General features: G+C 34.2%; 1 protein-coding gene across 1 annotated transcript in view; it reads right to left on the reverse strand.

The window, feature by feature from the left end:
• Positions 1-467: 467 nt before the first annotated feature.
• LOC110018660 (U-box domain-containing protein 44-like) overlaps positions 468-13,852 on the reverse strand; it is a 35,558-nt gene continuing 22,173 nt past the window's right edge. Inside the window, exon 5 of the mRNA XM_020716031.1 lies at positions 468-1,927. Coding sequence (XP_020571690.1) covers positions 834-1,927 — 1,094 coding nt within the window. The 3' untranslated portion in view covers positions 468-833. The remainder of the gene's footprint in view (positions 1,928-13,852) is intronic.

The raw sequence follows: 13,852 nt of genomic DNA on the forward strand, positions 1-13,852 counted from the left end.
TTAAAGCACGATAATCATAAAATGAATAAAACATAAGCAAAAATAAATTTAAATGAACCAAAATTAAACAATATCTCATTATTATTTCAAAAATGTTTTCAAAGTTCAAATAAGCAGAGGAACCATTATAAGATGATTCTAAAGCTTTAATCTATTACTTTACTTTTCGGTCATGGGCTTGAGGATGATTCAAAAAAGCTATCTTATCCCCAAGAAAGTTTAAATGGCATTTTGATGTGTATGGATGGCCTTATTTGACCATACTCATGAGAATCATTTAAAGTTTTTCCAAAAGTAATATAGTGCAGATGAAGCATTACTTGGCTAACAATAAACAAATAGCATAAAAGAATATTTCTTTTCATATTTAAAGGATAACAAGCTCAACACATAAGAATTGTGTGGTATATATGTAAATTTTCTAAAGAAAATTATACTAGAAAGAAGAAGTGTAATTGCAAAATTAGAAAGGTACCTTCTTTGATAAATAATAGATTTACAATTACAAGGGCCTAGTAATTAAGAATAAAACAAATATTGGTCTCTCAAAGGACTCCTCAAATTACAACTTCATCAAACTTACTAGTGTTCCTAAACTTCATTTTTTTCAGATGAACAAAAATATACAAATTAAAGACTGAACTGCACAATAAATTATCTTATTCATCCTTACATAAAAACCCAGCAGAATATGAGATATTTACCTCTGCAAAATTTTTGCATCTTGTTTCAATCAGACACCCACATTAGCAACCCCAGACCCCCTTATTCTTTTAGTTTTTACAATTCTGGGCTGGACTGCGAAATTTCGTGTCGACTTTACTTCAAATGCTTCATCTCGACAATCTATCCCCAATTCCAGATATTTGATTTAAATTTTGAAGGGCATCCTGAGCATAGCTTCTTGTGTTCGCATTTCCGTGCTTAAGAGCTTCTACCAAAGCCTTCACCAGATCTGAATTTGTAGCACACTGTTCAGCCAAACTCTTCTTCTGCAAAAATATGTCCACCATCAACACAACTCTTTCCTGAAGCTCTCCTGGCCCGAGTCCTTTCAAGAGAAGAACTGCCTCCTTAAAAAGACCAAACTCTTCGAGTTTTTCCACAGCTTTTTCGAAAGTTCCAGTATCCGAAATAAGCGTTAAAAGTGCTTCGACAGCAGCTAACTGTACTTCGATGTTATCATCGTCCATCAGATCGATCAGCTGCTTGATTGCGTTTGCTTTCAGGAGACAGAACGAGCTATCATCGGCGCAATGAACGCTATGAAAAGGGCACTGACTCCGAATCACAGAAGGTTTGCCACAAAGTAAGACAAAGGGAGCACAGAAGCCAGTAAAAGGTTGAACTTCAGAGTCTCTGGTTGCGGAAGATAGACTGGCTGATTCCGAAAGATACTTCAAACCAAGAGCTCCGAGACGCTTCACTCGGTGATTTGAATGGTTGCTGAGTTGTTCCCGGAAAATGGCCATGAAGTGAGTTTCTTGAATTAGGGATATTATTTTTGGGTCATGATTCTTTGAATAATGCAGAAGGAGACCAAGAAGACCATCTATCATGTTTCGAGCATTCTTCGAGTTTTTCCCAAGAGAATTGGAGCTCTGAATCTTAACTTGAGTGACTGCCCATGTAAGAAGGTCTGGGCCTAAGAGATTTGTGACCTCAGTGTCTGAAAATGGAAGGTTGGAAAGGATGCATGAAATGTCAGCTTTTTCAGGAAGTGGAGAATGAGGAGACTGTAATCTTTCTTTGAGAAATGGAATTTTTCCAGATGATCTGAACTCTTCGAGAATAACTTGCCCCATTTTTTCTGATAAGAGACTTAGAAGTCTGAAGGAATGAGCTCTACATGATTCGTCAGAGAGCTCTAGAAATTGCAGAATTGTTTTTATGCCATTGCAACTTCTTATATGTGTGGCTGCCGAATCTGCAAAACGAAAATTTCAAGGAAGATTTACATAAATGCCACTCAATTCCAATATATTTACATATCTAACACCTAAGTTTTAATTTTTACATATATATCACCTTAGATATGTAATAACATAAAAAAATAATTATAATAATAAATAAAATAAAAATAGGTGTCTGTTAGGAGGGAACACCTCTTCCCGGGGATTAAATTGTTTGACCTAATTAACAATTAAGAAGGAGAATAAAGTGAGCAAGAAGGAGAAAGAAGTTGTGGCTACTGTGCAGGGAGAGAAAGGAAGAAGAAGTCGAAGAGAAAGAAGGGTTGTAGTATCATTTTCACATGCAAAGGAGGGAGGAGGTCACTTCGGCGCTATAAAGCCACGCAATAGTAACCGCGAAGAAGTAGAGGATCAAGGTACTGCATACAATTAGGGCTTTCGAGCCACGTGAGGTAGAAGGACTAGTTGAAAAACAAAGAAGCAGCATAGAACTTACCTGGACCAAGTCAAAGCCAAAAATGAGAAAGAAAGCAGTCGTGCTCGCGTGTGTGCAGAGAGAGAAGGAAGGAGAGGTGGTGGCGTGCTCTAGGCTGAGTCGATGAGGGAGGAGAGTTAAACCATGCGCTGCTCTGTCGAGGTTAGCCGAGGCTGAAGGGAAGTAAAGGAACAGAGCTCTCGTGCGTGTGGCGGGAAGGGTTGGCACAATGTTAAGGTGAGTTTTATAACTTATTTTAATTAATTACATTAATTATATATATGTGTATATATGAGAGTTCGATGTTATTCAATTAATGCTAATAGAAAGTTTAATTATATTAAGATCAAAATTAGTAAGTTGCAAATTTAAGGAGAGGAGAGCAATAAGATTTCCTTGTGCAAAAAAGGAAGAGTTGCAGACATAAAAGGCTTTAAGGTATGTTAAGTTTACTAAGCTAATTAATGAATTTATGTGTGTGTGTGTGAGATTTATACAATATTAATAAAAATTTTAATTAAAATAGTGTCTTTTATCGAAGAAATTCTAACAAGGAATTAAAGGCCAATAAATTCTTGGAAATTGAGGAGGAAATGAAGCAAGGCATTCGAGAGGGATAAGGTAAATATTTCTAAGTTCTATGTATTAATTACGTAAATTAGTTAATTAAATGTGATGTTAATTGTATATCAATAAAATTTATGAACTAATTTTAGTGATTTTAATTTATCAACCAGTTGAATTAAAGTATAAAGCCGTTAAAGCACTAGGTGAAGTGAAGTGAAGGGATAAATGTTTCAAAAGTCTCTTTAATCAAGGTGAGTAATTATATTTTCTAAATTCTAGTAATTATTTTTATTTCAAATTATATTTGATTTCATGTATTCCCATGTTCAGCAATAAATTATTCATATTGTCAGACTTGAAAGATGTGTGTGCTAAATATAGTTGTATAACAGTTTAGTTTAGGATGATATCAGATCATTTCATGACTTTAGTAGAGGTCTAAATATAAGTAGATTGCATGGTTACATATATTTGCCATATTATTATTTAACCTCTAGAATTTTAGTACATATGCATATGTTAGTTGATTTCAAGACTTATAAATATAGTAAGTTTGCATTATTCGTCAACAAATAGAGCTAAATGTTTCATAGAAGAAAATGCATGATATAAAAAAATGAAATAACTTATATATGAATGTTTGTATGTGCATGTTCAGAGAACGATTTCACCTCCTAATAGTACATGTAAGGGACGCCAGTGTGCTCACGCGCGCAGAGGTTTTTCTAACACCATAGACAATTATGATAGTTCATTGACTGTTGTGATAGCAAGTAGACTAGAGCTTACCTCCCCAAACAATTGTGATGTTTATATTGCTAATTGTTGTGCCGATGGGATAATATCGATCAGGGGCAAGTAAGGGTCTTTTGCAATGTGTAGCTCACTAACAGCTGTGCCAACAGGAGCCGACGGGGCAATATAGGCCAAAAGTGTGTTAGGTTGTTTTGATTGTGATCCTCAAAGCAGACAGATGTGTATGTAAAGAGTATAAAAATAAATAAATATTAATGCCTCTAGAAATTTAGGGTATTATAAAGGTTATTGATACATGCATTAGTATATTTAAAGATTTCATATAAATGATTAACATAGTAAAGTATTTATTATACAGATATAAAAGATCAACAAGCATATTGATTTTTTTTTCCTTGAATTAATATAATTTAGAAGTGTGGTTACTTCTGCGTTATCTTTAGATAACTCATTATGTTGTTTTTAAATTATTTTAGATTTAAGCTTTTGATTAAGATGAATAGGAGAGGATCAAATGTGTATAAAAGACGATAACAGCAAGACGAAAGATACAAATTTTTAATTATTAATTAAATTTACTTTCTTTAGTCGCTCTTTCATGAATATTTTAATATTTAATTATTAGTGACATAAATAGAAAATTAGAGAATTTATTTTCACCGTCCGACTTTTAGTTCCCATCTTGGCAAATTACAAGTCTCATGCTGTGTGGTGACAATATATACAAAAAAAAGTGCATTTCATCTAATAAAATTTAAAATGGTGATATTTTTTATATGATATGAAAGTTTGGGTTTTATTAATGTAAAAAGAAAATTTAGGTGTCAGGAATTGAGTGATGTATATAAATGCCCCAAAATTCAATGTTAAAAAAATGTTACAACGCCAAAGACTTTAAAAGAAAATTCATTATAAGAACAATAATTCAATATAGGTAGCTTGCCAAAGAGTCACTAATCAAGAGAAATTACAGAAAAATACGTAAGAAAAAAATTTTGAATAATACGAGGGCTCATTTACTTGTCGTGTTTTGACTTATTTTGTTTGTGAAAAATGAAGATTTTACATAAAAGAGATTTGTGCAGTATAAAAATGCATGGTGATTTCCAATTATACTCCAAAAGTTATTTAGGATAGCGCTCAATCCATGGAACCTACGATCCTACACTCAAGTGTCACTTTTAACTCCAGTGAAAATAAAACAAATATATCTAATGACTCTATAAAAACCTATGAAAAAATATTTTAGAAATCGATGATTTTCAAATCAAAACTACTGAAAAATCTATAATGAAGCCCCACAAACTAAGGCATTCTACGGTTAGATAGGAATTTGATCCCGTTTACACACTAGATGAAAAAAAATTTAAGTATTTTTTAGAACTATAATTGAAAAATTAAGTTTCTTACCAAAGAGTCAATGATCAAGAGAAATTATTGAAAAATACTTTTTCTAAAAAAATGAATAATATGAGGGCTCATTTACTTGTTGTGTTTTGGCCTATTTTGTTTGTGAAAAATGAAGATTTTACATAAACGAGGTTTGTGCAATATAAAAACGCATGGTGATTTCCAATTATACTCCAAAAGTTATTTAGGATAAATTAATCATCAATGCTCAGTCCATGGAAACTAGGATCCTACACTCAGGTGTCACTTTTCACTCCAATGAAAATAAAAAGAATGTCTAATTACTTTATGAAAACCTATGAAAAAATATTTTAGAAATCAATGATTTTCAAATCAAAACTACTGATAAAACTATAACGAAACCTCACAAACTAAGATATTCTAAGATTAAATAGGCATTTGATCCCAATTATACACTTGATGAAAAAAAAAATGAAGTATTTTTTTAGAACTATAATAAAAAAATTAAAGGTTTGGTCTTCAAAAAATTGAAAAAAAACCTAAAACTCCAAGATTTAATCTTATATACACTATCATATGAGAAGAATTCCATTCTTCATCTCTAAGTAGCTCACCTTACCATGTCATCTTCATCAACATCCCCACTAAAAAGGTACTAGGGTTTATTTTTTGAAAAATAACTCTTATATCTTTGATACTTTTAAAAGTTAGATCTTGAAAGAAAAAGAAACTATTACAAACAACAAATTTCTAAGTTCAAATAATGTCAGAGAACACGCTAACAAATAATTCAAAGATTTTGCAGCTAATAGGATACAGATAATCAAATTTTTGAGTGTTGAACATGACTCAAAATAAAAGATTTTAAATATGTGACAACATGCAAAATTGCCCAACATAATTGAGAAGATGCCATGAGCACTATAGCTTATCTGATTAGTAAAGTACCATAGTTCTTATGTACTATGTAATATCTAAAGTAGCTTGGACAAGCAAAAAAGTTCAAGATTTAGCATTAAAGGTTTGTCTTTCTAATGCATATTCGGATTACATTAATAGAGATAAGTTGGATCATAAACATTAAAAATGTTCTCTCATTGGGCATTGAGTTGATAATTTTGAATTCTGATTATCGAAAGATTAAAATAATATAATTGTCGAAACTAATAACACTATATTTAAAGATTTAGTAATGCAAAAGCATCATGCAGTCTGCAGAGTTAACTTCTATAAGTTATTACATTAAAATTTTGATCTCCAATGAAGAGATTGCTAGATTGGATGCTTTCCTGAACTTCTACGTATCCCAAATATATGAATTTTCTTAGCATTTATGCATAATTGATGTCATAGATTATTTAAGAGGAGGAAAGAAGCCGTTGTGGAAAAAAATAAAAACTTGATTGAGAAATAAGGACCAAAGAAACGTAAGAACGTGATTCACCATCCCGGTAGTATTTCTTTGTCGTGAACTATCAAAATATGATGCAGAGTGCTAAAGACAAGGTGCAAAAAAATATTTTTTACCACTATGAGTAATGATATGAATCAAGGTTCTTTCGATATTAATTTCCTCATATATTTAATATGCTTGTTTGGTATTTACCATCCTTCTCCTAAGTTTAAAAGATTATGGAAGAGAAAATTATAATGCATTAGCTTTAAACTATAGTGATTTTTTTTTCTGTGCGGATGTGGATGAGATGAGATCTTACCAAGTCACATAAATTTATTTTTTATATTGTGTTAAATTTTATATAAAAAATTTATATCCTTGATTTTGCTCTATTCATTTTTTTCCAAATTTAGTGGGAAACTCTTCTACTACCTTTAATGAGAGCTCATACTATAAAATGTATTCAATATTGTGGTCATTATACGAATCTTGAGTTGTAGTATCTTCATAAACCTACTTATCTTTGTAATTGGTAGTGTTCTGTACATCTTCGAATATGGGAAATTTTACTGAATTTTATATAATTGTGAGTGTTTCAGCGAATATGGTGAGATTTCAGGATGTGTTGGCCCTATGTTAGGAGATATATGATTATAGAACATAGCTATAATGGATGACTTATACTTACATTATGTACATTGCATATTATGATTTGGCTTAATCTGAACATATAGTCTATCACGAAGCTATAATTTTAGAGTGAAATCAAAAGAAAAAAAATGTTTCAACCAATTTAACATTATGGAATGTTGTGATTCCCCTAGTTACATATGCCATTTCTATTAAATTACTGTATTATTGAGGCTATGATACTAATTATGCCCTATCAAAGCTGCAATTTGAAACTTTGAAAGTCGGCCAATGACTGTAGTAAGTTTCTTCAGTTTCTACAAGTGTCATGTGAAGCACTAAATCACCAGATAGTTTTCATGCAGTGCATGATTTTGTGAGTGAGGGGTACACTACAGAGATGTCAATTGAGTTGACCCAAACCTTAGATGGTTATGTTTGAATGAGTTGAATATTGCTCCTATCACTAAAGAACCTGAAGTTTGCTCATGTGCCAAACCCTCCACCTCAACTCATGTGTTCCAATGCTTGTGCGAGCAGGCGCTCATCCTTGCATCTAGGGCAAGGTGTTGCACTTTGTCGATCACAGGACATTTTTACATCTTCATTACTCAATTCTTCGCCACATATGCTCTATGCAAGGCTTCATCTTGGCCCGCACCCCTAGACAGGGCTTTCTAAGGCCTCCCGATCTGTGGGCACGTGGCTTCTATGTTTGTAGCCAAGTCATCAAAGGTTGTGGCCCACTCTCTTTTTTACCCAGGAACTTTCACTCTTCCCTTCAATCAATATCCTACTTGTGGTATGTTATTGTTTCAGGTCCACTCTACTTGTGTCCTTGTCTTAGCTAAGCTACACTTCTCAGCTAACGCTCTCCTCGCTCCAAACTACAACTCCACCGCAATCCCATTCCATGAAAAGTCTTACGGTTTTGGTGGCTCCTTATAAGCCTTTATTGCAGTCCCATGTTCCAGTCGATCGCTTCTCCTCATATTGCTTGAACCTCTCAATCTTTTGCAAATGTGGTGGGTGGATTATCAGGTTCGGGATGTGATCCATCTTCTTACTCTTAATTGATATTGAAAAACATCAATGTTAGGATCTTCTTTTGTGTTGTGGTAAGGAAGAAAGTTGTGTCCATCCTGCATAGCAGACGATCAACTAGATCTTCTTTTGTATTGCTAAGATAAGTAAAGTTGTCTCCATCTCTGCCCAGCAATTGAATTGAAATCTCCTTACATGATCTTCTTTCGCGCTACTATCTCGCATTCCGGGAGAGATTCACGTGTTGCTGTTGCACATTTTGAGAGAGAAGCATGTATTTCCATCACGCTTTCCGGAAGAGATTCTTGTCAGACATTTCAGAGGTGCTGAAAAAATTCTAGAGTTTTCTCGCCATGCTTTTCGATGGAGATTTTTACTTCTGTGGTGGCGATATCTAGAGAATCCCATCCCCCTCAAGATTAACAAAAGTACCAAAATTTTGCGGCGGCGATCTACCACCATTTGAAGATGAGCCGGCCTCTGTAGCCTTTAGAACAATGTTTGTTGGTCTTTATGATTTTTTAATCATCTGACGTGGCATTTTTAGATGATGATAATGTATTTCTTTGTTTAAAAAAAAAACTTAGATGTCTTCGTACTAAATTTATAATTGAATGAAGAATATTTAGTTGACCTTATTGATCATTATCACAAAATTTTCTCTAGAATCTGATTATACGACTCATCCCCCGAACCTATTGTAATAATGATTTTTTTATGTAATTGCTAAAGTGGTATCCCCATTTTGATCTTTTGAGGAACCACCTATCGCCTCTGTATGAGGAACTTTTTTATGTAATATTCAGATTACTTTAATAAATCCACTTTATACTACTTAAACTCTACTTTAATAAATATAGCAAGTGGATGCTGCTCCTGCTCATCTTTTTAGGCCATCAGTGACCAGACTCTTGAGGGAAATGAACCTTACTTGTATAAGGAGGTGCATATTAGAGCATCTTCTTGTGGTTATTGACATAAAGTTGAATTTGAAGACATATCTCACTATTGCTCCTTCTATGAGATCTTTGTTCATAATTATTGTAATTGCATCAATGCTCGTCCAAATTTAAGAAAATAAAAACTTCAAGTTCAAGAGATACATTTAAATGTTCAAATCATTCCTTCTCCCAAAAATGGTTAATGTTCCTTCATTTGCTCACATTTGCACTCAAAATCAAGGAACAATTGATTTTCTTTTAGAATCTAAGACTTTTTGTGTGTCTTTGCAAGTCCAATAGTATTATTTTTTACATCACTTATTATTAATATTATGAATAATGATCCTGCTGATCTAGAACTTTCTCATCTCCCCATTATTGACAAAGCCACAAATTATAATAATTCACACTATCCCTTTGATGTTAATCGGAGTTTTCTAACTAATGACATGATGATGGTATTGTCACGACCCGATCTGGAGCTTAGAATTAACTAGGGCAGAAACAGACGGTCGGATAATGAAAATAAATTCTTTGTTATTTTATTTCTATCGCAAGTAATTTAATATTCAAATATTAATGAAAAAAACCATTAAAAAATAATTTAATTGACATGTAAAAACTGTACCGTTCCAGTTGTTATTCTCACCTCCTATATACACTTGCCCATCTTCTATTCATATTGTTCAAAACTTAAAACCTAAAAATATTTGAACATAATGAGCTATCTAAAGATAACTCACAAGTAATTAACACTTTTAAACTACACTAACCCAAGAAAAAAAAGTCAATATGCATGTTAATCTTTCATATCTCTATATGAATTTGAGAATTGTTAATCTTTTATACTTCTATAAAAATCTTTTAAATATGCTAATGTATGTATCAATGATTTTTTTTTAATGAATATACAATAATATTTTATATGCATTTAACTTAACTTTTATTTTATACTATTTATATACATTCTTATCTCTGTGAGGATCACTGTCAACAATACCTAACACACCATTGACTGATATTGTCCAATCGGCTCTTATCGGCACAGTGACTAGTGATATACACATCACAATTATCTAAGGTGGAAATGCTCTTATCTGCCTCCTGGCCAATATTATCTCATCGGCATAGCGCTTATAATGTAAACATCACAATTATCTGGGGATGTAAGATATGGTTTACTTGCCTCTGGTCGATACTATCCCGTCGGCACAGTGGTTAATGATATAATCATCACAATTGTCTTGGGTGATAGAAAATTACGCGCGCATGTACACTGGTGTCCTCTGTCTGTGTCATTAGGAGGTAAAATCCTCATTTGAACATGCACATGCAAGTATTCTTATACAAGTTATTTGATTTTTCATAGCAAAAATTATTTTGAGACATCTTATACATCTACTAACATGCATACTTACTATGTTGTGCATCTATTTATCATGCATATATTTCTTATCATGTCTATCTTACACATCATATCTAACATACATATCAAGCATCACATGCAATATGAAAAATCCACTGTAATATAAATCTAACTGAACTGCAGCTGTTGACCTCATTTTTGAGGTCATTACCTTTTCCTAGGATCCTAGGATCTAGCTTTAGGAATTCCTGTCGACTATCTTAGAAAACTAGAATTGGGGCTCGCCATTTTAGAAATTTCAAAAACACTTCCTATTTTTCTGTGATGTCTAGCATTTATGGCCCAAAACCATCGTCTTATGAACGAGCAGGTTAAGGGCTATTATGTGAAGACTTAGGGAGAAGTTCCCAATAGGATTTCAGGCCCTAGGAAAACATCGTCACAATTTTTTCGTCACATACACACACCAAATACACAAAATTCACAAAATTGTACGAGGTCGGTCTTCAATTGAAAACATAAAGGGCGGGTGAAAATGCGAACTTCTCCGGATGACCTCCGACGACAAAATAGATTGTGTCAACGCGTCCGGAGTACCAATTTTGGTAGGAAAAGACACTCATATTGTCATATTTTCGACACGAGAAAATTGACACGCAAATCGATAAATTCGTCAAAATGACCTCCGACGGCGAAACGGACCGCGCCAGCGCGTCCAGAACATCAGAATTACTTAAAAATGATACTAATTTTGTTATATTTTGATGCACGGATAAAACACAAATTAATTTTTTATTTTTCAAAATATTAAATATTTTCTTTTATAAAAATATCATTAAATTATAATTATATTAAAAACCTAAATCTTATTTACACCTCTACCCTCGCTTAAATCCTCATTCGGCCTTGTGTTCAGCTCGATTTCGCGGCTCGTCTCCCTCTCCTCTGTGTGCCCTAAATCCACGATGGATCCACGCAGCTCTCCTTGTCGTTCTTGCTCGCAGCTCATCTCCTCGAGCTTCCCTTTGGCTTTTCGGCTCTCCAATCGCAAGGAGATGAGCTGGTCGACACTTCTCCTCCTCGAGGTTGTACGCTCTCCTCTTTATTTTGTCGATTTCGTCCCTCTTGTTTTATTCGGCCATGGAACGGTGGTTGGTGGCTTCTTCTCTTCTCCTCTCTGCCTATAAAACGTTTTCCTAGTCTACTGTGTTGGGTTGTTGAAATTTTTGAGAGAGATTGGAAGGGTGTGCTTCTTCTGTCTTTCTCCTTGATTAAAAAAAAAGAAAGAAAAAAAGGGTTTCTTTTGAGAGGGGAGATTTTCGAAGAACTTGGTGTTTTCGGTCTCTATTCTTCGCTGTTAAGAAAGTTACCTCTTTTTGTGTTCCTGTTCGAGAGGAGATCTTCCCCTCTGCTGTTCGAGGGTCTCAAGGCTTGGATTTGTCAAACCGTGAGCTGGAAATCGTGAGGAGTATTTGTAAGCTATTGTTGGAGTGGTTTTCTCAAATCTACCTTATTCTCTCTTTGTTTTAAGTTTGCATAAAAAAGAGGTATTCTTCTCATCTCCTCTATTTTGCATTATTTTGGATGGCATGAAATATGGAAAGCTTATTTTTTAAGTTTAAGCATGAATATTTGCTTAGGGCAGTGAGAAATGAAGCATGTATACATGGATCACCTCTATTTTTCTTTTGCTTGAAACATTTGAAAGTATGGCTAGAGTAGTCTAGAAATATTTTTTTATTCCTTTATAAATGTCTATGGAAAAATATGTTTGGGGGCTCATTCTTGCTTCTATTGATGCCCCTTGCTAGAATAGCTGTTGTGAGAATTGGAAAAGCAATGTTTGAGGCTCATTTCATGATCTTCTATTGTTGCCCCTTGCTAAAATGCATGTTGGAAATTATTTTATGAGATGGAAAAATGTATTTGGGGGATAACTCTTGCTTCTCTTGCTGCCCCTTGTTGGAATACATGTTGGAAATCATTTCATGAGTTAAAAAATATATATTTGGGGCTCATTTCATGTTTCCCTCGCTGCCCCTCTTGTTCGAATGCTTATTGGGATGAAATTACCGAAACTTTTATTGTTGATATTCATGCTTAAAATAAATGCTGGAAAAATATGTTCTCCTTTGGCCCATTTTGTGGTCTCGGTCTTGGTTTTTTTCTTCGAGATTGAATTGGAAACATGTTTCCTGTTTTGCCCCGTGTATTGGACTCGGTTTGCCCTTTTCTTGGGCTCGATTGTGGCTTTATGGAATCTGATTTTTATAGCCTTGTTTTAGCTCATTTAGTGGGGTCGAATTTAGCTTCTTTTTGGATTAAATATTGGCTGGAAATGCTTTCACTTGTTTTGCCTCTTTACTGAGCTCGGGTTAGCCTCTATGCTGCTTGATTTTGCCCTTTTTGCTGGGCTCAGTTTTAGCTTTCTTCTAGGCTGAATTAAGTTGAAAGTTTTATGTTAATTTTTAGCCCATTTGGTGGGCTTGGTTTGAGCTCTTTTTGAAATCAAATTTATGCTTGGAATACTTCTCTGTTTTGCTCCCTCTGGCTGGATCGGTTTGCCCCTTGTGCTGGGCTCGGCTGTCCCCTTTTCTTGGGCTCGGTTTGGGCTCCTTTTGGTGATTTATGTTAGCTGGAATCCTTTACTGTTTGGATCATTTCTTAGATTTGGTTTGCCCCTTTGTGATGGGTTGGGGTTGCCCTTTTGCTAGGCTCGGTTTGCGCTCCTTTTGGTGATTTATGTAGGCTTAATAATTGGCCTATCCTTTGAGCTCGGTTTGACACTTTTGTTGGGCTTGATTTGGATAATTTGTGGAGTCTTGTTCATTCACTCTCTTATGTATAATAATAAGATGGTAATACCTATGAGGTTTTCCTCTTTTGTTTTGAGGCTGATTTGGTAAGGTTGGTTGTTGTCTTTAACCTTGTGCATTACTTGGTGTTGTGTCTATGCTGCCTTTGGGTCTCTCTTTTTGGCCCTTACCCGTGGGTCTATGCTGCCTTTGAATCTCTCCTCTTCTTATTGCCTTACCAGTGAGTCCTCCTCTCTTTTGGCTCATACCCGTGAGCTGGACTTGGAGCTTGGCTGTGATTTCTAGTGCCTTACCTATAAGCTTCAACTTGTGACCCCTTAGTGGAATAAATTGGGCTGGTGGTTGTCTGTTTCTATTGCCTTGGTCATGGATATTTACAATAATAATTTCATTTTAATGAGATGTAAAAGAAAAGGGAAAAGAGCTTGTAATTAAAGTTGGAATTGGTATTGGCATCGCTTTTGGAGATTTAAAAAGTTATTTTTTTTATGGATTAGCTTTTCTCGTTTTATGACATATGAAGATTTCTTGAAACTCTATTTTGATAAATTATGAATTTGATATAAATTGAATTCAT

This window comes from Phalaenopsis equestris, unplaced genomic scaffold (genome assembly GCF_001263595.1).
Source record: "Phalaenopsis equestris unplaced genomic scaffold, ASM126359v1 Scaffold000030, whole genome shotgun sequence".
NCBI lineage: Eukaryota > Viridiplantae > Streptophyta > Magnoliopsida > Asparagales > Orchidaceae > Phalaenopsis > Phalaenopsis equestris.